The sequence below is a fragment of the Xenopus laevis genome, chromosome 3L (genome assembly GCF_017654675.1).
Source record: "Xenopus laevis strain J_2021 chromosome 3L, Xenopus_laevis_v10.1, whole genome shotgun sequence".
Classification (NCBI taxonomy): domain Eukaryota; kingdom Metazoa; phylum Chordata; class Amphibia; order Anura; family Pipidae; genus Xenopus; species Xenopus laevis.
In genome coordinates, this window is record NC_054375.1 from 943658 (window position 1) to 971180 (window position 27523).

Genomic DNA, 27523 nt, shown 5'->3' on the forward strand with positions numbered 1-27523 from the left:
GACTGTCTCTACTTCCTTTGCACAGGGGAGTGTATTTCCTGGTACTTGTGTGACTGTCTCTACTTCCTTTGCACAGGGGAGTGTATTTCCTGGTACTCGTGTGAGTGTCTCTACTTCCTTTACACGGGGGAGTGTATTTCCTGGTACTTGTGTGACTGTCTCTACTTCCTTTACATGGGGGAGTGCATTTCCTGGTACTCCTGTGACTGTCTCTACTTCCTGTTTAACTGAAAGGAAGCATTTACTACTGGTTGGAGAGGTCTAGGACTGAAGTATTTATTAAAGGATGTTGTGTAACACAAGTGTGTAAGTGATGGGTTTGAGCAGTGAATGAATCATGTGACTCGGCGGCCACTGAAAGGGGCGTTACCCTCACAATTTACATTTGCGCATGTAGTCGAAATGATTGGCACTTGCTCAAAACACTTTGTATTTTATTTAATTAATAAACCCAACGGCTACACGGTTGCTATGGTCACAGACATTGTTGTAAAGGCGGAGCCAGGACAGTGGGAATGAATAGAATTAGAGGCGGGGCTAATAAACAGGAAGTGCAGCAGATACAATGTCTGTAATAGAAAAGAGTCACTGAGGGCCCCAGACTGCGCCAAATCCACACGGGGGGGGGGAAAAGAACGAGAGAAAGAATTTTGTTACACCCACAAGTACAAAAAAATGGTTTATTCGCACAGTAAGCACCTGGGTTTTTTTTTTATTTTAGAAATCGTTCCCCCCCTCCCCCGTTTTTTAAAAATGCTGTTGATGCATCACACGGGCGCGGTAGTTTATTCGCCGTTTCCATAAATAAAAATGTAAGAAATAATAAGGGAGGGGGCGGGGCTTCGCTGTGCCGCCCAATGGGAGCATCGCTGGATTCCACAGGCTCGGCACCAAAACAACAACGAAAAGTCCTGAAAACCGTTTGCGTCAGTTGATTTCTAGTTCCACCTCCTCAGAACTGAAGGGGTTAAAGGATGATTTTTGTACGTAGAAAAGAACGTGGCAGTCTCCTCTCTGGTAGGGCTTGATAAATAGCGTGGCACCTCCCAGCAGTCACTATACCATGTTGTTACTCTCTCCGGCCTTGTCCACCAGCTGCCAGGGGAAAATAAAGGGCAAGTTAAAGCACAAAAGGGAAAGTAAACCAGATACATTGTTAGTGCTTCACCTTTAAGTTAACTTTTAGTATGTTACAGATTGGCCAATTCTACACAGCCTTTCAATTGGTCTTTGTTATTTATTTTATATAGATATATATAAATAACGCTTTCCAGCTTTCAAATGGGGGTCGCTGACCCCATCTAAAAAAACAAATGCTCTGTAAAGCTACAAATGTATTGTTATTGCTATCTTTGAAACGCATCTTTCTATTCAGGCCTCTCCTATTCATATTTCAGTCTCTTATTCATATCAATGCCTGGTTGCTAGGGGGATCTGGACCCCAGCAACCAGACTACTGAAATGACAAACTGGAGAGCTGCTGAATAAAAAGCTAAATAACAAATAATAAAAAATGAAAAACCAATTGTTAATTGTATCAGAATATCCCTCTCTACATCATACTAATGGTTAATTTAAAGGTGAACAACCCCTTTAAGGGACAATATATCCCCAGTTTGTGGCCCAATATTCTGCTCGTTCCATTTGCCTTTGGGAGTTGTAGTTTCTCCATTCAGGGTGACAGTCCATGTCATTAACAGACGTTACCCTGGCTGTGAGGGGCTGAATGTAAGTCCCAAGGCTTACACAATATATATATATATATATATATATATATATATATATATATATATATATATATATATATATATATATATATATATATATATATATATATATATATATATATATATATATATATATATATATATATAGCGTAATAATGTACAGATTGTGGAAGCAGAAGGGACATTCTGTCATTATCAGCATCCCCCCTATGTAACAAATGTGACAGTAGGGGAATACAAAGGCAATGGGTGAAACCATGGAATAAAGAGAGGGGTGTCAGGTGGCTCCCATGCACAGGTAAATGAAGAGGACAAAGAAAAGGACTAACCATGGGTGCAGAACTCCTTGGGAGCTTAGGTTGGCTTGGATAAAAAGTAAAAACACACAAAAAAAAAAGAAAATAATAATAATAAAAGTCAATTATTTGGAATCAGGACTTTTCCCCAGAATTAAATGTGAAGTTGAATGTCAACGTTCCCCTTTAATGCAATGGTCAGGGCAGGGGGCTGGGTGTATAGTAAGGCGGGGTCAGTAAAGCTACACGAGAGACGACTGGACGCCAATAACTGCAGGAGGGTTGAAAGTGACCAATCAGGAGACAGAAATGATATCAGTAGATTTAGCCCCAGAGAATAAAAGGTGAAAGTGAGTGAAGAATAATGATGTCAGAAGGCAGCACAGGACTGTGAGTCCCAAGGTTGGTTGCAGTGTGAGACACAGACACACACATGGGAGGAGACAGAGGAGGGTCCGGGGGTATTAACCCTTTGCTCATGAGAGAGAGAGAGAGAGAGATGAGCAGGGGAGAGCTACTTACTGAGCTGATTCCAGGCAAGTTCAGGAGTGACCCCAACACAGGAATTCTTCGAATGAATCCAACGACCACAGGGAAGAAACCCCTAAATGTCACAGAAAATGGGCACCGTTAGGAGGGTTATGGGGTGCACTGCTGTGTATGAGAGTACAATAAGTATGTAGAGGAGAGGAGTATAATATGGGGTGCACTGCTGTGTATGAGAGTACAATAAGTATGTAGAGGAGTATAATATGGGGTGCACTGCTGTGTATGAGAGTACAATAAGTATGTAGAGGAGAGGAGTATAATATGGGGTGCACTGCTGTGTATGAGAGTACAATAAGTATGTAGAGGAGTATAATATGGGGTGCACTGCTGTGTATGAGAGTACAATAAGTATGTAGAGGAGTATAATATGGGGTGCACTGCTGTGTATGAGAGTACAATAAGTATGTAGAGGAGTATAATATGGGGTGCACTGCTGTGTATGAGAGTACAATAAGTATGTAGAGGAGTATAATATGGGGTGCACTGCTGTGTATGAGAGTACAATAAGTATGTAGAGGAGAGGGAGTATAATATGGGGTGCACTGCTGTGTATGAGAGTACAATAAGTATGTAGAGGAGAGGAGTATAATATGGGGTGCACTGCTGTGTATGAGAGTACAATAAGTATGTAGAGGAGTATAATATGGGGTGCACTGCTGTGTATGAGAGTACAATAAGTATGTAGAGGAGTATAATATGGGGTGCACTGCTGTGTATGAGAGTACAATAAGTATGTAGAGGAGTATAATATGGGGTGCACTGCTGTGTATGAGAGTACAATAAGTATGTAGAGGAGTATAATATGGGGTGCACTGCTGTGTATGAGAGTACAATAAGTATGTAGAGGAGTATAATATGGGGTGCACTGCTGTGTATGAGAGTACAATAAGTATGTAGAGGAGTATAATATGGGGTGCACTGCTGTGTATGAGAGTACAATAAGTATGTAGAGAAGAGGGAGTATGATATGGGGTGCACTGCTGTGTATGAGAGTACAATAAGTATGTAGAGGAGTATAATATGGGGGGCACTGCTGTGTATGAGAGTACAATAAGTATGTAGAGGAGTATAATATGGGGTGCACTGCTGTGTATGAGAGTACAATAAGTATGTAGAGAAGAGGGAGTATGATATGGGGTGCACTGCTGTGTATGAGAGTACAATAAGTATGTAGAGGAGAGGAGTATGATATGGGGTGCACTGCTGTGTATGAGAGTACAATAAGTATGTAGAGGAGAGGAGTATGATATGGGGTGCACTGCTGTGTATGAGAGTACAATAAGTATGTAGAGGAGAGAGCACATTACCTGAACAAGAGGAAGAAGCCGTAGATCTCCAGCACCATTCCTATGAGGGGCCACCCAACCAGAACCACAAACACTCCCCCCAGGAAGAAGCCCGTGGCTTTAACTTTGTGTTTCTGGAAGAAAAAGCGGAATGTTCTCTCCAGTCCAATGACGAAGGCCAAGCCGGCCACAAACAGCACCTGGGGAGGAAGAGAATTGGGTTACACTTCATGGAGCCAATAACAGCCTGCACCCCCCCCCCCCCAAACTTACATTTCCTATAGCCAATAAGGCTTTGTCAAAAAACAGCAGCATCCCAAAGATCAGGAAGAACACCCCAAATCCCGTTAATCCCATGCCGATTTCTGTGAAGAGAAAAGACAGAGAGGAGGGGGGTTACTTGGGGAGAGACTGGTGGGAAATAATGGGTTTCTATTGGATAAAGAGTCATTCATGAGTCGCATACACTAACGACTAACGAGTGTTGTGTAATGAAGGTCCAGTACATTAAGTACAACGAGCAGCCCCTCCCCCACTAATTACCCCAATTAGGCTCAGTCTGCTGTTATCACTATTAGTCAATGAGTTGCCTTGTGGGGCCCTTCCCCTGCACTCGGGGCCACACTGCTGGGCTGTATGTGAGTAGAACTACACATAACTCACCAATCAATACTCCTGATCCCCATGGAGTCTGCACCAGCTGTCACCCACCAACTGTCACCCACCAACTGTCACCCACCAACTGTCACCCACATTCCTCTTCCCCAGGGAACTCACTGCTGCTCCTCCACTAACTCCCCACCCAGTCAGGGATCAGCCCAGGGCTAGCGGCTTACTGGGGGCAAACGCTCAATACATCAGCCAAACTACCCCCAGGGAACTCATTAACCCTTTGTGGCACCTCTACAGAATCCTCAGCTGAGCTGTAAATCTGAGTAATGGAAAATAAACATTTTCTCTATCAGGCTCCATGTCTGTCAGTCACATGATCACTGGCTGGGGGGGCAGTTATACTGGGGCAGGATGAAAAGATGTGACACAAGGGGTAAGTACAGGGGCAGGAGGTAAGTAGGAGGCACAAGACTTGGGGCAGTAGGTGGGTACATAGGGAATGAGGGGCAAGTACTGGGGGTATAGAGGGAATGAGGGGCAAGTACTGGGGTATAGAGGGAATGAGGGGTAAGTACTGGGGTATAGAGGGAATGAGGGGCAAGTACTGGGGGTATAGAGGGAATGAGGGGCAAGTACTGGGGGTATAGAGGGAATGAGGGCAAGTACTGGGGGTATAGAGGGAATGAGGGGCAAGTACTGGGGGTATAGAGAAGGGGAAGTGGTATAGAGGAATAGGGCAAGTACTGGGGGTATAGAGGGAATGAGGGCGTATGGGTAAGGAAGTAGGGCAGAGTGGGGTATAGAGGGAATGAGGGGCAAGTAATGTGGGGTATAGAGGAATAGGGAAGTATGGGGTATAGAGGGTAAAGTATGGGTATAGAGGGTAGATGGGGGTTATAGAGGGAATGAGGGGTAAGTACGTGGTATAGAGGGTGAGGTAAGTGTGGGGGGGTATAGAGGAGATGGGGTAAGTAGTGGGGGGTATAGAGGGAAGAGGGGTAAGTACTGAGAGGGATATAGAGGGGTAAGTACTGGGGTATAGAGGGAATGAGGGTAAGTATGGGGTATAGAGGGGTAAGTACTGGGGTATAGGAGGTAAGTAGTGGGGGTATAGAGAGGGTAAGTAGGGATAGAGGGAATGAAGGGGTTAGAGAAGTAGTGGGGGTATAGAGGGAATGAGGGTAAGTACTGGGGTATAGAGGGAATGAGGGTAATACTGGGGTATAGAGGGAATGAGGGGTAAGTACTGGGGGTATAGGGGGAATGAGGGTAAGTATGGGGTATAGAGTGGGTAAGACTGGGGTATAGGGGATGAGGGTAAGTAGTGGGGGTATAGAGGGAATGAGGGGTAAGTAGTGGGGTATAGAGGAATGAGGGGTAAGTACTGGGGTATAGAGGGAATAGAGGGAGAGTAGTATGGGGTATAGAGGGAATGAGGGGTAAGTACTGGGGTATAGAGGGAATGAGGGTAAGAGAATAGTATGGGTATAGAGGGAATGAGGGTAAGTATGGGGGTATAGAGGGAATGAGGGGTAAGTACTGGGGGTATAGAGTGGAGGAATGAGGGGTAAGTACTGGGTATGGGATGAGGGTTATGAGAGGAATGAGGGTAAGTACTGGGGGTAAGAGGAATGAGGGTAAGTACTGGGGTATAGAGGAATGAGGGGTAAGTACTGGGGGTATAGAGGGAATGAGGCGGTAAAGTACTGGGGTAAGGAATGAGGGTAAGTATGGGTGAGGGAATAAGTACTGGGTACTAGAGGGAATGAGGGGTAAGTACTGGGGGTACAGAGGGAATGAGGGGTAAGTACTGGGGTAAGAGGGAATGAGGGTAAGTACTGGGGGTAAGAGGGAATGAGGGGTAAGTACTGGGGGTACAGAGGGAATGAGGGGTAAGTACTGGGGTACAGAGGGAATGAGGGTAAGTACTGGGGTACAGAGGGAATGAGGGTAAGTATGGGGTACAGAGGGAATGAGGGGTAAGTACTGGGGTACAGAGGGAATGAGGGGTAAGTACTGGGGTACAGAGGGAATGAGGGTAAGTACTGGGTACAGAGGGAATGAGGGGTAAGTACTGGGGTACAGAGGGAATGAGGGGTAAGTAGTGGGGTACAGAGGAATGAGGGTAAGATGTACAGAAATGAGGTAGTTGGTACAGAGGGAATGAGGGGTAAGTACTGGGGTACAGAGGGAATGAGGGGTAAGTACTGGGGTACAGAGGGAATGAGGGGTAAGTACTGGGGTACAGAGGGAATGAGGGGTTAAGTAAGTGGGGGTACAGAGGGAATGAGGGGTAAGTACTGGGGGTACGAATGAGGGTAAGTACTGGGGTACAGGGGATGAGGTAAGTATGGGGTACAGAGGGAATGAGGGGTAAGTACTGGGGTACAGAGGGAATGAGGGTAAGTACTGGGGGTACAGAGGGAATGAGGGGTAAGTACTGGGGGTACAGAGGGAATGAGGGTAAGTACTGGGGTACAGAGGGAATGAGGGGTAAGTACTGGGGGTACAGAGGGAATGAGGGGTAAGTACTGGGGGTACAGAGGGAATGAGGGGTAAGTACTGGGGTACAGAGGGAATGAGGGGTAAGTACTGGGGTAAGAGGGAATGAGGGGTAAGTACTGGGGGTACAGAGGGAATGAGGGGTAAGTACTGGGGTACAGAGGGATGAGGTAAGACTGGGAAGAGGGAATGAGGGGTAAGTACTGGGGGTACAGAGGAATGAGGGGTAAGTACTGGGGTAAGAGGGAATGAGGGGTAAGTACTGGGGGTACAGAGGGAATGAGGGGTAAGTACTGGGGTACAGAGGGAATGAGGGTAAGTACTGGGGGTACTAGAGGGAATGAGGGGTAAGTACTGGGGGTAAGAGGGAATGAGGGGTAAGTACTGGGGTACAGAGGGAATGAGGGTAAGTACTGGGGTATAGAGGGAATGAGGGGTAAGTACTGGGGGTATAGAGGGAATGAGGGTAAGTACTGGGGGTAAGAGGGAATGAGGGGTAAGTACTGGGGTACAGAGGGAATGAGGGGTAAGTACTGGGGGTACAGAGGGAATGAGGGGTAAGTACTGGGGGTACAGAGGGAATGGGGGTAAGTACTGGGGTAGAGGGAATGAGGGGTAAGTACTGGGGTACAGAGGAATGAGGGTAAGTACTGGGGGTACAGAGGAATGAGGGGTAAGTACTGGGGTACAGAGGGAATGAGGGGTAAGTACTGGGGGTACAGAGGGAATGAGGGGTAAGTACTGGGGGTACAGAGGGAATGAGGGTAAGTACTGGGGGTACAGAGGGAATGAGGGGTAAGTACTGGGGGTACAGAGGGAATGAGGGGTAAGTACTGGGGTACAGAGGGAATGAGGGGTAAGTACTGGGGTACAGAGGGAATGAGGGGTAAGTACTGGGGGTACAGAGGGAATGAGGGGTAAGTACTGGGGTACAGAGGGAATGAGGGGTAAGTACTGGGGGTACAGAGGGAATGAGGGGTAAGTAGTGGGGTATGAGGGAATGAGGGGTAAGTACTGGGGTACAGAGGGAATGAGGGGTAAGTAGTGGGGGTATAGAGGGAATGAGGGGTAAGTAGTGGGGGTATAGAGGGAATGAGGGGTAAGTACTGGGGTACAGAGGGAATGAGGGGTAAGTACTGGGGGTACAGAGGGAATGAGGGGCAAGTACTGGGGGTATAGGGTGAGGGGTAAGTACTGGGGGTTAGAGGGAATGAGGGCAAGTATGGGGGTATAGAGGGAATGAGGGGCAAGTACTGGGGGTATAGAGGGAATGAGGGGCAAGTACTGGGGGTATAGAGGGAATGAGGGGCAAGTACTGGGGGTATAGGAGGGAATGAGGGGCAAGTACTGGGGGTATAGAGGGAATGAGGGGTAAGTACTGGGGGTATAGAGGGAAATGAGGGGCAAGTAGTGGGGTATAGAGGGAATGAGGGGCAAGTAGTGGGGGTATAGAGGGAATGAGGGGTAAGTACTGGGGGTATAGAGGGAATGAGGGGTAAGTACTGGGGTATAGAGGGAATGAGGGGTAAGTACTGGGGGTATAGAGGGGTAAGTAGTGGGGGTATAGAGGGGTAAGTAGTGGGGTATAGAGGGGTAAGTAGTGGGGGTATAGAGGGGTAAGTAGTGGGGTATAGAGGGGTAAGTACTGGGGTATAGAGGGAATGAGGGGTAAGTACTGGGGGTATAGAGGGAATGAGGGGTAAGTACTGGGGGTACAGAGGGAATGAGGGGTAAGTACTGGGGGTACAGAGGGAATGAGGGGTAAGTACTGGGGTACAGAGGGAATGAGGGGTAAGTACTGGGGGTATAGAGGGAATGAGGGTAAGTATGGGGTACAGAGGGAATGAGGGGTAAGTACTGGGGGTACAGAGGGAATGAGGGGTAAGTACTGGGGGTACAGAGGGAATGAGGGGTAAGTACTGGGGTACAGAGGGAATGAGGGGTAAGTACTGGGGTACAGAGGGAATGAGGGGTAAGTACTGGGGGTACAGAGGGAATGAGGGGTAAGTACTGGGGGTACAGAGGGAATGAGGGGTAAGTACTGGGGTACAGAGGGAATGAGGGTAAGTACTGGGGGTACAGAGGGATATGAGGGGTAAGTACTGGGGGTATAGAGGGAATGAGGGGTAAGTACTGGGGGTATAGAGGGAATGAGGGGTAAGTAGTGGGGGTATAGAGGGAATGAGGGGTAAGTAGTGGGGTATAGAGGGAATGAGGGGTAAGTACTGGGGGTATAGAGGGAATGAGGGGTAAGTAGTGGGGTATAGAGGGAATGAGGGGTAAGTACTGGGGGTATAGAGGGAATGAGGGGTAAGTAGTGGGGGTATAGAGGGAATGAGGGGTAAGTACTGGGGTATAGAGGAATGAGGGGTAAGTACTGGGGTACAGAGGGAATGAGGGGTAAGTACTGGGGTATAGAGGGAATGAGGGGTAAGTACTGGGGGTATAGAGGAATGAGGGGTAAGTACTGGGGTATAGAGGGAATGAGGGGTAAGTAGTGGGGGTATAGAGGGAATGAGGGGTAAGTACTGGGGTATAGAGGGAATGAGGGGTAAGTACTGGGGGTATAGAGGGAATGAGGGGTAAGTACTGGGGGTACAGAGGGAATGAGGGGTAAGTACTGGGGGTATAGAGGGGTAAGTAGTGAGACACAGGGGGTATAGAGGGAATGGTAAGTCCATGGAGGGGGAGGGGCAGATGACAGACAGAGGCGGAAGGGAAAGAAGAGACAGGGGGTATTTATGAGGTAAATAGAGGGGCAGGAAGTGTCACACACAGAGTATAACCCCGCCCATCACGCGCTGAGGCGCCGCCCCCTCCCGGGCTTACTCTGCGAGTCTGTCAGTGAGATCATGGTGAGGCCGGTGCGGGGGCCCGAAGGCCGGAGACAAGTTTCTGGTGCTGCCGCACACACCGAACCAGGAGAACAGGAACCGGCCCGGGACTCGCCACGTCTTCCGGAAACACGCACCGCGTTACCCCACAGCAGCCAATCACAGCGCAGCACTGGAACGAGACCGCCAGCCAATGACAGGGGCAAGTCTGGGAGCCCGCCAGCCAATGAAAGCTCACACCGGAAACGGCCTTTAGCCAATCAAATAGACGGTGGTGTTTGTGTTCCCTGTTCCAAAGCGGAATTTGTCTGAAGTGAATGAAACTGTCGGCGGACAACAAAGCGACGGACACGTGACTCGTGCTGAGGTGAAAGACACTTCACTGTCTATTGGGGGGTCTGGGGCAGAAACACTGAGAGACTATAGGGGGTATTGTTGTACCAGGACTGGAATGGGGGTATCTGGGGGAGTTAAATACTGGGGGGGGTATCTGGGGCAGTTAAATACACTGGGGGTATCTGGGCAGTTAATACAGTGTGGGGGGTATCTGGGGCAGTTAAATACACTGGGGGTGTCTGAGGCAGTTAAATACAGTGTGGGGGGGGGTATCTGGGCAGGTAAATACAGTGGGGAGTATCTGGGGCAGTTAATACAGTGTGGGGGGGGGTATCTGGAAGGTCCCAGAGAGCAGAAGTTCAGGGCAATTCTCTCCATTGTGACATCGTCTCATTCTCTTTATTTCGCAGTTTCTCAGTGAGAATTTCGGGGGCAGGTGAAATGGATTCAGAGGAAGCGGCGGGTGAGTGACAGATCTAAGGCCCCGCCCTGTCTGTCCCCTAATTTCAGTTGATTGGCCCTCAGGGGCCCCCCAGGCTGCTAATGAGACAGAAGAGCTCTGGGGTTAGACAGACGGGTGCTGGAGTTACTTTCTAACATAGATTGTAAGCTCTGTGGCCCAGAGTGTGATGTAATGCGAGTTCTAGTGAATTAACCCGTTGTGTGCTGCTGTTCCCTGGTGCAGCCCTAGAGGAGGAGCTGGAGAGCGTCTCGGGGGAGCTGCAGGCGGTGGAGATTCAGCTGCAGGAGCTTCTGGAGAGGCAACAGGAACTGATCCACAGGAAAAATCTCCTCAACAAAAAAATCCAGCATCTTTCGGAGAATGCAGAGGCGGGAAGCAGCGCAGGGGGAGGGGACTGTGCAGAGAACTGGAGAAATGAAGGTGAGTTGGGCCACATCTCAGGTACCAAATGTATTGCTGTAGTCTCCGCTGCACTACCACTTGCCACCAGCATGAGCCCAAGGCTACAATAGAACAGCGCCCCCAGGGGAACTCATCATGGAAACCCGATTCACTTGCAGATTTCTTATGGTCTCAGAAGATCCGCCGCGCTCTGAGCGACTCCTTCCAACTCCAGACCTTCCGCTCCCTCCAGCTGGAAACCATCAATGCCACCATGTCCGGAAGAGACGTCTTCCTCATCATGCCCACGGGCGGGGGCAAGAGCCTGTGCTACCAGTTACCTGCCCTGTGCTCAGACGGTCAGAACCGGCCAGAACCAGCCAGAACCAGCCATAAACACATGCCTGGGAGCTGCCATATTGATTCAGTTACTTCCATACCAGGGTTTAACCTGTGGAGCGCCAGGGTTTAACTTGTGGAGCGCCAGGGTTTAGCCTGTGGAGCGCCAGGGTTTAGCCTGTGGAGCGCCAGGGTTTAACCTATCAAGCGCCAGGGTTTAGCCTGTGGAGCGCCAGGGTTTAGCCTGTGGAGAGCCAGGGTTTAGGTTGTGGAGCGCCAGGGTTTAACTTGTGGAGCGCCAGGGTTTAACTTGTGGAGCACCAGGGTTTAGCCTGTGGAGCGCCAGGGTTTAACTTATCAAGCGCCAGGGTTTAGCCTGTGGAGTGCCAGGGTTTAACCTATGAAGCACCAGGGTTTAGCCTGTGGAGTGCCAAGGTTTAGCCTGTGGAGCGCCAGGGTTTAACTTGTGGAGCGCCAGGGTTTAACCTGTGGAGCGCCAGGGTTTAACTTATCAAGCGCCAGGGTTTAGCCTGTGGAGCACCAGGGTTTAACTTATCAAGCGCCAGGGTTTAGCCTGTGGAGCCAAACAGATTCTGTAATATATGTTCCTACCGCACACTCGCCTTTCCTCTCACTGCGTTGGTGGTGCTGGTTTCTCCGTCGACCCCGGCCAGGTCCCTTAGCAACAGCAAACAAGAAACGGATCCGCACACACGCTATAATCAGCAGTTGGGGGGACACCCCTCTTTATTATATCACCTCGTGATCAACGTTTCGGGGGGATAAACCTCCCTTCATCAGGATCTTGATGAAGGGAGGTTTATCCCCCCGAAACGTTGATCACGAGGTGATATAATAAAGAGGGGTGTCCCCCCAACTGCTGATTATAGCGTGTGTGCGGATCCGTTTCTTGTTTGCTGTTAGCCTGTGGAGCGCCAGGGTTTAGCCTGTGGAGCGCCAGGGTTTAAGCTATTGAGTGCCAGGGTTTAGCCTTAGGAGCGTCAGGGTTTAACCTATCAAGCGCCAGGGTTTAGCCTGTGGAGCACCAGGGTTTAACCTATCAAGGGCCCAAGTTGAACATGTGATTGTGGGTCTCTTCCTGTTTAGGGTTCACGCTGGTTATTTGCCCACTCATTTCCCTCATGGAGGACCAGCTGATGGTTTTAAACCGCTTGGGAGTCTCTGCCACGTCCCTAAACGCATCAAGCAGTAAGGTTGGTATATTCACCCCCCTCTGATACCCTCCTGGGGCTCTTTCCTCTCCCTGTGTCCCCCAGGGCTCTCTGATTGTCCCTCCTCTCACTCAGGAGCATGTGAAGTGGGTGCACGGGGAGATGATGAACAAGAAGTCGCAGCTGAAGCTCCTCTACGTGACGCCGGAGAAAGTGGCCAAGAGCAAAGTGTTCATGTCACGGCTAGAGAAGGCCTATCAGGGGGGGCTGCTGGCTCGTGTGGCTGTGGATGAGGTGCACTGCTGTAGCCAATGGGGACACGACTTCCGCCCGGGTGAGGACTTTCTATAGGTAATAATAATTAAGAAGGAGTATATTTATCAAAGAGTGAAGTTAGAGATCACACAGTCCGCTAGAGTGAAATTCCGCCACTCTCCATTTATTTCTATGGGATTTTAAAAACCGTATTTATCAATGGGTGAAAGTTCATCCTTTGATAAATACGACTTTAAAAATCCCATAGAAATGAATGGAGCGCGGCGGAATTTCACTCTAGCGGACTGTGTGATCTCTAACTTCACTCTTTGATAAATACGCCCCTAAGTCTGTAGACTCCTCCCCTCTCTATGCTCCTAAAGGGCTTGTTCACCTTCCAAACACTTTTTTTTTTTACAGTTAAGTTATTTTCAGATTGTTTTCACCATAAACAAAGACATTTTTCAATTGCTTTCCATCTTTTATTTTTTTATCATTTTCCCAAAACTGAAAGTTTAATGCTCCTGTCTCTAGTGTCTGGCAGCTCAGTGATCCTGGAGCATCGGAACTGTTACAATTTGCTACAATTAGTCGATACATTTAGTTGATACATTTAGGGGCAGATGTACTAAGGGTCGAATAGCGAGGGTTCATTAACCCTCGATATTCGACTGCCGAATTAAAATCCTTCGAATATCGAAGTTGAAGGATTTTGCGCATATAGTTTGATCGAAGGAATAATCGCTCGATCGAAGGAATAATCGCTCGATCGAAGGAATAATCGCTCGATCGAAGGAATAATCGCTCGATCGAAGGAATAATCGCGTGATCGAAGGAATAATCGCGCTCGGACGAATAATCGCGCGCTCGGGCGGATAATCGCGCGCTCGGGCGGATAATCGCGCGCTCGGACGGATAATCGCGCGCTCGGACGGATAATCGCGCGCTCGGACGGATAATCGCGCGCTCGGACGGATAATCGCGCGCTCGGACGGATAATCGCGCGCTCGGACGGATAATCGCGCGCTCGGACGGATAATCGCGCGCTCGGACGGATAATCGCGCGCTCGGACGAATAATCGCGCGCTCGGACGATAAAATCCTTCAAATCAAACGATTCCAAGGATTTTCATCCAACGATCGAAGGATTATCCTTTGACCAAAAAAAGATAGCAAAGCCTATGGGGCTAACATTGACTTCGGTAGCTTTTAGGTGGCGAACTAGGGGCAGGGCCGGATTTAACAAAGCGGCGCCCCAAGGCCGCACGATCCATACCCTTGCTGCTTCCGGTCGCGCCGGCTGTGGCGCTCGCTGAGGCAGAAGCGCCGGGGAGCGTGCCGCCCCAAAAATTTCAACCACACTGCCCGGGCCTATGTGACCTCGCCACAAATCTGGGCCTGACTAGGGGGTCGAAGTTTTTTCTTAAAGAGACAGTACTTCGACTATCAAATAGTCGAACAATTTTAAGTTCGAATCATTCGATTCGTAGTCGAAGTAGCCAAAAAAACACTTCGAAATTCAAAGTATTTGTTCTTCTATTCCTTCACTCGAATTTAGTGAATGGGCCCCGAAGTTGCTAAAGTCAGTCGATACTTTTAGTTGATACAATTAGTCGATACATTTAGTTGCTAAAGTTAGTCGACGCATCTAGTTGATGCAATTAGTCGATGCAATTAGTCGCTAAAGTTAAGGTGGCCATACACAGAGAGATCTGCTTGTTTGGCGACATCTCTCTCCGATATGCCCACCTTGAGGTGGGCAATATCGGGCTGATCCGATCGTGGGCCCTAGGGCCCAATGATCGGATCCTAATGAACGGGCGTTCAGATCGCGGGACCACATCAACGAACAGATGCAGCTGCGATCCGACGGGATTTTTAGTCCCATCAGATCGAGATCTGCCCGACTTTCGGCCAGATCTCGATCTGGGAAGCCCATCGGGGGGCCCCATACACGGACCAATAAGCTGCCGACTCGGTCTGTCGGCAGCTTTTATTGGCCCGTGTATGGCCGATAAAAGCCATACTTTTAGTTGATACAATTAGTTGATACATTTAGTTGCTAAAGTTAGTCGATATATTTAGTCGATGCATCTAGTCGATACAATTAGTTGATACATTTAGTTGATAAAATTAGTCAATACATTTTGATTGATGCGATTAGTTGATACAATTAGTTGATACATTTAGTTGCTAAAGTTAGTCAATACAATTAGTCGATACATTTTAATTGATATGATTAATCGATACGATTAGTCGATACAATGAGTTGATCCATTTCTCAGCAGCATCTCTGGAGTATCAGTAACTATTGTATCAATTCAGCTGCCTGTAATGAAACTCAGGGATTCTGCTCAGCAGGGACAAACATAAGAAATGGATCAATTTAGATCAGTTTACAGGGTCGGCGACTTTCCCCCATTCCCAGAACTGCTTTAGCAGGTGAAAAAATATAAACTTTACAAACTTCAATATTAGAGAAATGGTGAGAAATATAAAGTAATTGGAAAAAAGTTTTTGTTTCTGGTGAACAATCCCTTCAAGAAGCGGAGGCTCAATATTAAAGGCAATTTCTTCTCCTCAGACTACAAGACCCTGGGGATCCTGAAACGGCAGTTCCCCAATTCTCCGCTCATTGGTCTGACGGCAACTGCCACGAGCCACGTTCTGAAGGACGCGCAGAAGATCCTGTGTGTGCAGAAGCCTCTCACCTTCACCGCTTCCTTCAATAGACCCAACCTCTTCTACGAGGTAAGTGCACTCCCCCCATTTACGATGTAAAAAACAAAATGGATGCCTTGTTCCTGACAGCACCCCAATATGCACCTTTGGGGGCTGTATTTTGCATCATAAACACTTCTCCATCTGCTGGTCACTAACAGGCATTGCACTCCAGCAGCTGCTAGTGTGAGACTGCCATCTAGTGGCCCTTTAAATAAAAACACCCAGGAATAAATACAATAAACATTACTCGAGCATTGACTTTTATACACCAGTTCATTAACTGTGGGGGGGGTACCGCTCATTCACCCCAATAACGAGAGGAAGAATGGTGTATCCTTAATACAGTTATCCACTTCTAATCAAGTAAATCCCAACTTCTACTTCATCAAATCATGGAGACAAGGTCAGTCTGATGCCTCAGAAGCGGGAAACCCCCTTTCTAGCCCAAACGGGCAATTAGTCCCTGGGTCGGCTTTGAGTTATCTCTATTAACCCTACGTTACCCATCTCCTAAACTCTTTCACCACCCTGTGACTCTCCGTCTTGTTTCATGTTCCAATTACAGGTGAGGCTGAAACCTTCCAGTTCCGAGGACTTTATTGCCGATATAACGAAACTAATAAACAGCCGATACAAAGGGCAGTCGGGTAACGTCACGGACCGATTTTAATATTTTTATTACTAATATTTCTTGAAGTCGCATACAGCATTGCACAGACAAATAACGTGTTGTTGCCAATGATAGAAAGATGTTTATTTCTTTGCCAATAACAATGAGTGTAATATTCTTCAGTGTCCCTGTTCCCGGGTTAATGGCGGTGTCTGGATTTGATTTCCAGGGATTATTTACTGTTTTTCTCAGAAGGATTCGGAACAGGTGACCATGAGTTTGCAGAAGCTGGGCATTCGAGCGGGCGCGTACCATGCCAATATGGAGCCGAGGGATAAAAGCAAGGTGCACACCAAGTGGACGGCCAATGAAATCCAGGTAGGTGCATGTGCCCTATGAACAGAGAGTGGGACGTGCAGTTCAGTAATAGTAAGAGAGAGCTGCGGGGGGTTATTTCTATGCTAAATCTATTCAGCAGTCATAGCACAATATTCCCCGTTGCCCTGTGTGTTCTCCAGATTGTGGTGGCCACCGTGGCATTCGGAATGGGAATCGATAAACCAGACGTGAGATTTGTCATTCATCACTCGATGAGTAAATCCATGGAGAATTACTACCAGGAGAGCGGGAGGGCAGGTAAGTGGGACCTTCTCCACCTTGAGTCTCCTGTTGAACCACTGAAAGCCCAAGAGCTTTTTCTGATAAATAAGGAGCCGCCTGACTCCATTTTGGCTCCTGTGTTGGCAGGACGAGACGACAGCAGGGCCGATTGCATTCTGTATTACGGCTTTGGGGATATATTCCGGATCAGCTCCATGGTTGTGATGGAGAATGTGGGGCAGCAGAAGCTCTATGAGATGGTGAAATACAGTCAGAATCTTAATCGGTGAGTAATGGATCCTGTAACCCCGCCCCTATTTATTGTGCTCTCGAGCATAAAGAAAGCGCTGGGTGAGGTTGGCGTGAACGGCTCCGTAACTCCTTCCCTTGGTCGCAGGTGCCGGCGAGTTCTGATTGCGCAGCATTTCGATGAAGTGTGGGACTCGGCCAAGTGCAACAAGATGTGTGACAACTGCAATAGCGAGGGGGGTAGGTGGTCATTCCTGTTGCTCAGCGAGTAATAATAGTGAGTGGTAATGGTGAGAATAAGGGTGAGTAGTAATAGTAAGTCATAATAGTGAGTGGTAATGATGAGGATTAATAGTGAGTCGTAAGCTGCACGTGTTTCCCAGCATGACCAGTAATGTGAGTGGTAACAGTGAGTAATAATAATGAGTAGTAGAATAATGGTGAGTAGTAATAGTGAGTAATAATAGTAAGTCATAACAGTGAGGGGTAATGGTGAGGAGTAATAGTGAGTCGTAAGCTGCATGTGTTTCCCAGTATGACCAGTAATGTGAGTGGTAACAGCGAGTAATAATAATGAGTAGTAATAATGGTAGTAGAATAATGGTGAGTAGTAATAGTGAGTAATAATAGTAAGGGGTAATGGTGAGGAGTAATAGTGAGTCGTAAGCTGCATGAGTTTCCCAGTATGACCAGTAATGTGAGTAGTAAGTGAGTGGTAACAGCGAGTAATAATAATGAGTAGTAATAATGGTAGTAGAATAATGGTGAGTAGTAATAGTGAGTAATAATAGTGAGGGGTAATAGTGAGGAGTAATAGTGAGTCGTAAGCTGCACGTGTTTCCCAGTATGACCAGTAATGTGAGTAGTAAGTGAATGGTAACAGCGAGTAATAATAATGAGTAGTAATAATGGTGAGTGGTAATGGTGAGGAGTAATAGTGAGTCGTAAGCTGCACGTGTTTCCCAGCATGACCAGTAATGTGAGTAGTAAGTGAGTGGTAACAGTGAGTAATAATAATGAGTAGTAATAATGGTAGTAGAATAATGGTGAGTAGTAATAGTGAGTAATAATAGTGAGGGGTAATAGTGAGTTGTAAGCTGCACGTGTTTCCAAGCATGACTAGTAATGTGAATGGTAACAGCAAGTAATAATAATGAGTAGTAATAATGGTAGTAGAATAATGGTGAGTAGTAATAGTGAGTAATAACAGTAAGTCATAATAGTGAGTAGTAATAGTGAGTGGTAATAGTGAGTAGTAATAGTGAGTGGTATGCGGCACGTGTTTCCCAGTCTGACCAGTAATGTGAGTGGTAACAGTGAGTAATAATAGTGAGTAGTAATAGTGAGTGGTAAGCTGCACGTGTTTCCCAGTCTGACCAGTAATGTGAGTGGTAACAGTGAGTAATAATAATGAGTAGTAATAGTGGTATGCTGCACGTGTTTCCCAGCATGACCAGTAATGTGAGTGGTAACAGTGAGTAATAATAGTGAGTAGTAATAGTGAGTGGTAAGCTGCACGTGTTTCCCAGTCTGACCAGTAATGCCCCCCAGCCTGTGAAGAAGCAGACATCAGTCAGTACTGTCGGGATATAGTGAAGATAGTGGAACAAGCCGATCGTATGGATGAAAAGCTGACGCCTTTGAAGTTAATTGACTCTTGGGTGGGGAAAGGAGCCCCCAAACTGCGAGTCCCCGGAGTCCAGCCCCCCAAGCTGCTCCGCCATGAAATAGAGAGAATTATTGCCCACCTGATCCTGCAGCAGTTTCTCAGGTGAGGCCTCGCCCCTTCCTTCCTATTGGCTGAAAACTGAGCTTTATAGACTGGTCAGTAACAGCTGTGATGTCTCTGTCTGTCTGTCTGTCTCTGCAGGGAAGACTTCAGTTTCACAGCCTACGCCACAATCTCGTACGTAAAAAAGGGGCCCAAAGTGAATCTGCTGAGAAATGACAAGTACAACCTGAGCATCTCAATGAGGAGAGGAGGGTCCGGCCCAGACAAGGTGAGAGGCTGCCGCCCAATGATGAGCAGAGAGTTCTAGTTCTACACACAGTGTCTCTAACCCTTGTACACTGGACTGAGTATTCTCATGTGCTCAGGCTCTGCTTGTGTCTCTAGGGGACCCCCTGGTACTGCTGGGGTTAATGTAAAGGAATAGCAGTAACTTATTATTTTCCCACGGGTCTGTCCCTTTATCTGTAATTAAACTCATGTCATTCCTTTACTTCCCCTTGCTGAGCAACTCACTACAATCCAACAGCAACAACATTATTGTTGTTATTATTAGTAAATACTATTATTATTATTACTATAACTTATTTTTATTAATTATTACTATTATTAGTACTATTATTACTATTACGGTTTATTATTAGTACTATTTATTATTAATACTATTATTACTACTACAGGTATGGGATCTGTTATCCAGAATGCTTGGGACCTGGGCTTTTCCGGATAACGGATCTTTCCGTAATTTGGATCTTCATGCCTTAAGTCTACTAGAAATTCATTTAAACATGAAATAAAGCCAATAGGCTGGTTTTGCCTCCAATAAGGATTTATTATATCTTAGTTGGGATCAAGTACAAGTTACTCTTTTATTACAGGTATGGGACCTGTTATCCAGAATGCTCAGGACCTGAGGTTTCCCCTGATAATGGATCTTTCCATAATTTGGATCTTCATACCTTAAGTCTACTAGAAAATCATATAAACATGAAATAAACCCAATAGGCTGGTTTTGCTTCCAATAAGGATTAATTATATCCTAGTTGGGATCAAGTACAAGCAACTGTTTACAGAGAAAAAGGAACTCATTTTTAAAAATTTGGATTATTTGGATAAAATGGAGTCAGCGATTCCGTAATTCGGAGCTTTCTGGATATCCGGTTTCCTGATAAGGGATCCTATACCTGTATTACTTTTTTTTATTATTACTACTACTATTTATTATCATTATTTCTACTATAATTAGTACTATTATTACTATATATTATTATTATTATTATTAGTGACTGGCATGCCTACAAACCCAATGATCTCTTTCAACCAATCACAACCCCCTGATCTGTCTGTCCGTCCGTCTCCAGGTGAAATCTCCGCAGCAGTCCACAAGTCAACCATCAGCCCCAGGCGTTTCCATGGCGACGAGCAAAAACAAAGCGCCGAAAAGGCCGAAGCCACAAAAGTGTTCCGTGGCCAAAAAGATCAAAGTGTCCCCCGACGACTCCATTGTAATCGACTGAGTGGAGAATTCCCACGGGATATTGGGCTGAGGAGCTGACCATTGTGGGGAAGGGGCGGAGTTTAGAATGATTGACCAATGAGACTGCTGCTCTGGAGCCCCCCCCCTTCCCATTTCGGGTACACACAGCACAAAGGTAAAATTGTTGCACTTATTGTGTTTATTGTACAGAAAACGGACACAATAAATGTCACTGACAGACGTCTGCTCCTGGTTATCGCGATGTAATGGGGGGTGTTAACCCTTTACAGCCCATGTGCGATACAGGGGGGGAGGTAAGTTGGGACCCCCACCAATTTTAAAACCCAGGGCCCACCACAATCATTTATTCACCTTCCAGTTTACAGCTTTTAGATTGGGGTCGCTGACCCCGGCAGCCGAAAACCTCTTTGTACACAGGTCAGTAGAATTCTGGGGCATCACCCCCACCCAGAGGCCAACAACATGGCCGACCTGTTTGGGGCAGGTTCTAATAAATAAAAGCAGGTGTTGCCATGGAAACAAAGGGTGGGTTCAGTCGAAATAATCCTCGATGTCGATATTGGGGTCCAGCAGTCGCTCCCCGTAGGAGGAAAGGTCGGTCTGATTGAGAATGAGGTTCTCGAATGTTTCCTCCAGGTCTGTGTCTCCGATGAGAAGGGCCCCCACCATGCGCCCCCCCTGCATCACCAGCTTGACATACTCGTGCCCCCGGGTGCATCTCAGCAGCAGCTCGTGCTCACGTCCCAGGCCCTGCCCATTGTACTTGCCCAATAATATCACCTGGGGGGGGCACAGAAATCTCTATTATACACATGGCTCAAGTGTCAGCTCTGCAGCCTAATTCACTCAATTCTTACTTTGTAATTGAAGAACTTGGTCACATGGGCAAAGAGCTCGAAGCAGAAATCCATTTCTATTGGCTGTTGCAGGAGCTCCGCCCCCATGCACTTCGCTGCGTACCAGCCCATCTGTCTCGCCTGCGTCCATAATCTCATCTGAAATACATGGGAGGTGGAGTTATAGTCACAACTCCCTGCACCCCTCCAGGAGTTAATCACAACTACTACTCACGCTACGCCCCCTAGGAGTTATATTCACGACTCCCAACACCCCTCTTACTCACGTTATATTCACAACTCCCTGCACCCCTCCTACTCACACTCCACACCCTCAAGAAGTTATATTCACAACTCCCTGCACCCCTCCTACTCACACTCCACACCCTCAAGAAGTTATATTCACAACTCCATGCACCCCTCCTACTCACATTACACCCCCTAGGAGTTATATTCACAGCTCCCTGCACCCCTCCTTCTCCCTTTACACCCTGTAGCATTATATTCACAACTCCCTGCACCCCTCCTTCTCCCTCTAGGAGTTATATTCACGACTCCCTGCACCCCCTCCTGCTCACACGCTACACCCTCTAGGAGTTATATTCACGACTCCCTGCACTCCTCCTACTCACACGCTACACCCTCTAGGAGTTATAGTCACGACTCCCTGCACCCCTCCTACTCACACGCTACACCCTCTAGGAGTTATATTCACGACTCCCTGCACCCCTCCTACTCACACGCTACACCCTCTAGGAGTTAGTCACAACTCCCTGCACCCCTCCTACTCACACGCTACACCCTCTAGGAGTTATAGTCACGACTCCCTGCACCCCTCCTACTCACACGCTACACCCTCTAGGAGTTATAGTCACGACTCCCTGCACCCCTCCTACTCACATGCTACACCCTCTAGGAGTTATATTCATGACTCCCTGCACTACTCACACGTTACACCCTGTAGAGGGGCCGTACCTGCTGCCAGAGGGCGCTGGGAGTCCATGATGCTGTGCAGATGTCTCCGGCTGCGTAAATGTTGGGCAGGGAAGTCGCCATGTGATCATTAACCCTCACACCCCCGTCTTCTGCCACATCAAACTGCCAGTGACACAAACAACTGACAATTTATTTAAATCACATACACAGCCCTCTGCGACCCTCCATCCCCTGAGGAACTTCCCCCAGTAATTACTCAGATCAAGTCGTCTTTACTCACCTGGTTCCCCCTAATAAACGGCTCCATATTGGGGACCACCCCGGTGGCGCTAACAATAAAATCACAGCCGTACGTCTTCCCATTGGTCAGCTGCACATAGACCGGCCAATCTGGGGAGGAGACTCTGTATTAACCCCATACGTCCCGAGCGACGCCATACAGTGAGATCAAGTAGTAACGTTACTCGTGGTACTTACCGCTACTTGAGGCGGAGTCAGACTCTACAGTCTCCTCCCCCTGGAAAGGCAACGCTGTGATGTTTAATTGCGCAAACTCCTCTTGTAGCAAAATGCGCTCGACCTCACATTGCGTCTCGATCTGGACGCGGTGCGAATACTGCGCAGAGAATGAAGTCGCCATTTCTGGTTATTCCATAGAATGACTCTCCCTACAGCTTTCATTCACTCTCTCCCTCACACTCTACTCACTCTCTCTACTTACTCTTCTCTCCCTCTACTTACTCACACTCTACCTCCTTTCTCTCTACTCACCGCTCCTTTAGCTTTAAGATCCAAACCCTCATGCCAGTCGGGCCCTAGGGCACTGCCCATGCTGCTCCCCTCTCTGCCTGAAATACAATGGGACAGAACCACATTCCATAAGTTATAATTAGTGCAAAGAATGCTGAACTGCAACTCCCAACAGCCGAGAGGTCCCGCCCACTGAATGACATCACAAAACTTAATATCCGGAGCGGAACCCACCGGGAGGAGACTCAGTCGTGTACTTGGTTCTCTTGCAGGTGGGCGGAGCCAATGGCTTCTCAGCTTTCAATTGGTCGATGAGGAACTCGGCTGCTCCCGCGTCGAAAAAGGTGTTGCCGATGGCTTTGTCTTTGATTGCCCAGATCACCTGGCAGCCCTCCAGCTCATATCTGTAAGGAGAAGGGGCCTCTGATTGGCTGAGCTTCCTCTGCAACATCACTTATCTACCAATCAGGGCTAAGCAGAACCCCCACTTTGTGCTGTTCACTATGAATCATGGGAGAATGGGTTTAGTATCACTGACTGCTGCTTAAAGGGGTTGTTCCCCTTTAAATTAACTGTTAGCATGATGTAGAGAGGGATAGTCTGAGACAATTTGGAATTGGTCTTCATTTTTTATTATTTGTGCTTTTTTTTTGTTTTAGTTATTTAGCAGTCTTGTTGCTATGGTCCAAATTCCCCAAGCAACCATGCACTGATTTGAATAAGCAACTGGAATATAAATAGAAGGGACCTATTGAGGAATAAAAAGTAGCAATAACGATACATTTGCAGCTTTACAGAGCATTTGTTTTTAGATGGGGTCAGTGACCCCCATTTGAAACTTGGAAAGAGTCCAAATGCTCTGTAATGCTGCAAATGTATCGTTATTGCTACTTTTTATTCCTCATCTTTCTATTCAGGCCTCTCCTATTCATATTCCAGTCTCTTATTCAAATCAATGCATGGTTGCTAGGGGGATTCAGACCCTAGCAACTAGACTGCTGAAATTGCAAACTGGAGAGCTGCTGAATAAAAAGCTAAAAAACAAACCCACAAATGATAAAAAATGAAAACCAATTGCAAATTGTCTCAGAATATCCCTCTCTACATGATACTAACAGTTAATTTAAAGGCCAACTCAAAGGAACTTCTGATTTAAAGGGGAAGTTAACGTTAGAAACAGACGTGTATAAATACCCAGAAGAAGGGGTTGAGTTCAGTTGGGAACATGACACAGATTATTGGGGGGGAGGGGCCAATACTCACACCAGTTCTAGGGCGATGCCTCCGTTCCCCACAATGAGCACCCTCCTGGCATCAGTCAGACGTCTCTGGAAGTCCTGCGGGGGGGGGGTTACACAGCACACAAATAAATATATATAGAGAGAGAGAGAGATAAAGTGGGGGAGGGGGGTCGAGGGCTGTTACCCGGACGCTGTCAGTGTCTCTGATGCCCAAGACGTAGGGATTCCCCCCCACAATCAGCTTTGGTCTGGCCCCAGCACACAGGCACAGCTTGTTGTACAGGAACTCCGCCCCTTCCTCTGTGATGACTTTCTGCAAAACCACAAGAATGATCAGAGAGTGGGACCAGTGCCCCCCAATATTCCTCACCCCCCCCTCTCTCTTTACCTGTTCTTGGCTCCTCAGTTCTGTGACTGGCGACTGTACGACTGAGATATTGGGGTACAGTCTCTCCAGCTCACTGCCCCCCTGCTCCTCTACATCAAACTCTTCCAGGGCCCTAGAGACCTTCAAGTAAAGTGAGACGACATCAGACGCAGAGAGAGAGGCAGAGACAGACAGACGCACAACCAGAGAGAGAGAGAGAGACGCACAGACAGACGCAGAGGCAGACAGAGAGACAGACGCACAGACAGAAAGATGCAGAGACAGACAGACGCACAGAGACAGACAGACGCAGAGATAGACACACAGAGACAGACAGACGCACAGAGACACAGAGACAGACAGACGCACAGAGACAGACAGACGCACAGAGACAGACAGACGCAGAGATAGACACACAGACAGACAGACGCACACAGACACAGACAGACGCAGAGACAGATGCACAGAGACAGACAGACGCAGAGACAGACAGACGCAGAGACAGACGCACAGAGACAGACAGACGCACAGAGACAGACGCACAGAGACAGACAGACGCAGAGACAGACACGCAGAGACAGACACACAGAGACAGACAGACGCACAGACAGACGCACAGAGACAGACAGACGCACAGAGACAGACAGACGCAGAGATAGACAGACAGACGCACACAGAGACAGACAGACGCACAGAGACAGACAGACGCAGACAGACGCACAGAGACAGACAGACGCAGAGACAGACAGACGCAGAGACAGACAGACGCACAGAGACAGACAGACGCAGAGACAGACAGACGCAGAGACAGACAGACGCAGAGACAGACAGACGCAGAGACAGACAGACGCACAGAGACAGACAGACGCAGAGACAGACAGACGCAGAGACAGACAGACGCACAGAGACAGACAGACGCAGAGACAGACAGACGCAGAGACAGACGCACAGAGACAGACGCACAGAGACAGACGCACCCAGAGACAGACAGACGCAGAGACAGACAGACGCACAGAGACAGACGCACAGAGACAGACAGAGACAGACAGACGCAGAGACAGACGCACAGAGACAGACAGACGCACAGAGAGAGAATAAATGAGAAGCATCACTCGCCCATCAGTGGGTCAGTAGCCCAGGCCTGAGGCCCAGCACAGAGGGAACAAGGACTTACCTGCCTGAGGTTGGTCACAGCTTTTATAAGAGGAGACGCAGTAATTAAATAGACCTTGTGTGAGGGAAACTGAGCCGCCAGCTGGGGAAACACAAACAGAAATGTATTAAATGAATGAATCACTTTATAAAGATGTCACTTGGTGTGTAAGTGGGAGCTGCCCTGCTGCTTGTCCTCCTCATGCTCCTCCCATTAAATACTAGAGAACTGCACTTCCTATAACTCGCCACTAGATGGAGCCACATACACGTGTCATAGTTCCGCTCAGTCGCTATAAAGTAACTCTAGTCCTGTGTTTTACCCCAGTTGGACCCGGTGCCCCTCACACCCCGTTACCCCCTTTATTCTCACTTGTTCTGCGCACGTGACGCCAGCGATTCCCCCTCCCACAACAACAAATCTCCCCTTCATCGCCTCCGCCTCTCTCGATTCCGCCATCTTTCAGGAAGTAGCAGCGCCAGAGAGACGTCATTCGCTGAATCTACACCGAGTTCTTATTGGTGGACAGTGTGCGACGTTAATCCCTCCCCCGGGTTACTAGTGACGCGTTTGCGGCTGGCAGCGCTGCGTATTTTGCCATCCGGATGGTGAGCGGGATGGGTCATAAGTCCAGTTTAGCGTTCATCTTCAGCAGGGTCTCTCTGCAGTAGCAGAACTGAGTCAGACTCTTGGGGTAACCCTCTAATTACCATTTCTATTTTACTAATTATGTCTGAAGTCTGAACACATTTGTGGGGTTTTAGGTTCATGTTTTATGTCTTATATCAGTTTTGCTAATGAAGGTGAATATTTAAGATTTGACTTTCAGTTCCCCCAAGAGACCTACTTATCTTAAATTGTTACAATAATTTCTTTTCTTATCTTAAATTGTTACAATCACTTCTTTACTTATCTTAAATTGTTACAATCGCTCCTTTGTTTATCTTAAATTGTTACAATCGCTCCTTTGTTTATTTTAAATTGTTACAATCACTTCTTTACTTATCTTAAATTGTTACAATGGTTCCTTTACTTATCTTAAATTGTTACAATCACTTCTTTACTTTTCTTAAATTGTTACAATCGCTCCTTTGTTTATCTTAAATTGTTACAATCACTTCTTTACTTATCTTAAATTGTTACAATGGTTCCTTTACTTATCTTAAATTGTTACAATCACTTCTTTACTTATCTTAAATTGTTACAATGGTTCCTTTACGTATCTTAAATTGTTACAATCACTCCTTTGTTTATATTAAATTGTTACAATCACTTCTTTACTTATCTTAAATTGTAACAATCGCTCCTTTGTTTATCTTAAATTGTTACAATCACTTCTTTACTTATCTTAAATTGTTACAATGGTTCCTTTGTTTTTCTTAAATTATTACAATCACTCCTTTGTTTATATTAAATTGTTACAATCGCTTCTTTGCTTATCTTAAATTGTTACAATCACTCCTTTGTTTATTTTAAATTGTTACAATCGCTCCTTATCTTAAATTGTTACAATCACTTCTTTACTTATCTTAAATTGTAACAATCGCTCCTTTGTTTATCTTAAATTGTTACAATCGCTCCTTATCTTAAATTGTTACAATCACTTCTTTACTTATCTTAAATTGTTACAATGGTTCCTTTACTTATCTTAAATTGTTACAATCACTTCTTTACTTATCTTAAATTGTTACAATGGTTCCTTTACGTATCTTAAATTGTTACAATCACTCCTTTGTTTATATTAAATTGTTACAATCACTTCTTTACTTATCTTAAATTGTTACAATCACTTCTTTACTTATCTTAAATTGTTACAATGGTTCCTTTGTTTTTCTTAAATTGTTACAATCACTCCTTTGTTTATATTAAATTGTTACAATCGCTTCTTTGCTTATCTTAAATTGTTACAATCACTCCTTTGTTTATATTAAATTGTTACAATCGCTCCTTATCTTAAATTGTTACAATCACTTCTTTACTTATCTTAAATTGTTAGAATTGTATCTTTGCTTATCTTAAATTGTAACAATTATATCCAAGTGCAGATGCTGAGTTTTCTGCTCTCTCTGCCAAAAATC

General features: G+C 46.8%; 3 protein-coding genes across 4 annotated transcripts; 1 reads left to right on the forward strand and 2 right to left on the reverse strand.

Moving 5' to 3' along the window:
• Positions 1 to 417: 417 nt before the first annotated feature.
• Positions 418 to 9976, reverse strand: golt1b.L (golgi transport 1B L homeolog). Of its 2 annotated transcripts, XM_041585776.1 has the most exons (6): positions 9802 to 9976; positions 4132 to 4223; positions 3880 to 4058; positions 2546 to 2627; positions 2057 to 2090; positions 418 to 1095 (listed from the first exon to the last, which is right to left on the reverse strand). In XM_041585776.1, the coding sequence occupies exons 1-5, from the start codon at positions 9824 to 9826 to the stop codon at positions 2082 to 2084; spliced, it is 387 nt and encodes a 128-aa protein (XP_041441710.1). In that variant the 5' UTR covers positions 9827 to 9976; the 3' UTR covers positions 418 to 1095; positions 2057 to 2081. The 2 variants fall into 2 exon arrangements, with proteins under 2 accessions (XP_041441710.1, XP_041441709.1); XM_041585775.1 differs by lacking the exon at positions 2057 to 2090.
• Positions 9977 to 10119: 143 nt separating this feature from the next.
• Positions 10120 to 20381, forward strand: recql.L (RecQ like helicase L homeolog). The gene is given in 15 exon segments (NM_001096389.1): positions 10120 to 10173; positions 10553 to 10605; positions 10828 to 11025; positions 11166 to 11345; positions 12433 to 12539; positions 12633 to 12831; positions 15337 to 15503; positions 16042 to 16123; positions 16316 to 16464; positions 16605 to 16722; positions 16834 to 16972; positions 17084 to 17175; positions 18487 to 18706; positions 18806 to 18935; positions 20026 to 20381. Coding segments are annotated over 14 exon segments (1959 nt in total). The 5' UTR covers positions 10120 to 10173; positions 10553 to 10583; the 3' UTR covers positions 20182 to 20381.
• pyroxd1.L (pyridine nucleotide-disulphide oxidoreductase domain 1 L homeolog) lies at positions 20323 to 25968 on the reverse strand. Its single transcript, XM_018251821.2, has 12 exons — positions 25818 to 25968; positions 25467 to 25547; positions 24314 to 24433; positions 24110 to 24238; positions 23948 to 24021; positions 22919 to 23088; positions 22706 to 22782; positions 22412 to 22550; positions 22215 to 22324; positions 21974 to 22096; positions 21020 to 21157; positions 20323 to 20942 (listed from the first exon to the last, which is right to left on the reverse strand). The coding sequence occupies exons 1-12, from the start codon at positions 25902 to 25904 to the stop codon at positions 20694 to 20696; spliced, it is 1497 nt and encodes a 498-aa protein (XP_018107310.1). The 5' UTR covers positions 25905 to 25968; the 3' UTR covers positions 20323 to 20693.
• Between the last annotated feature and the right edge of the window lie 1555 nt (positions 25969 to 27523).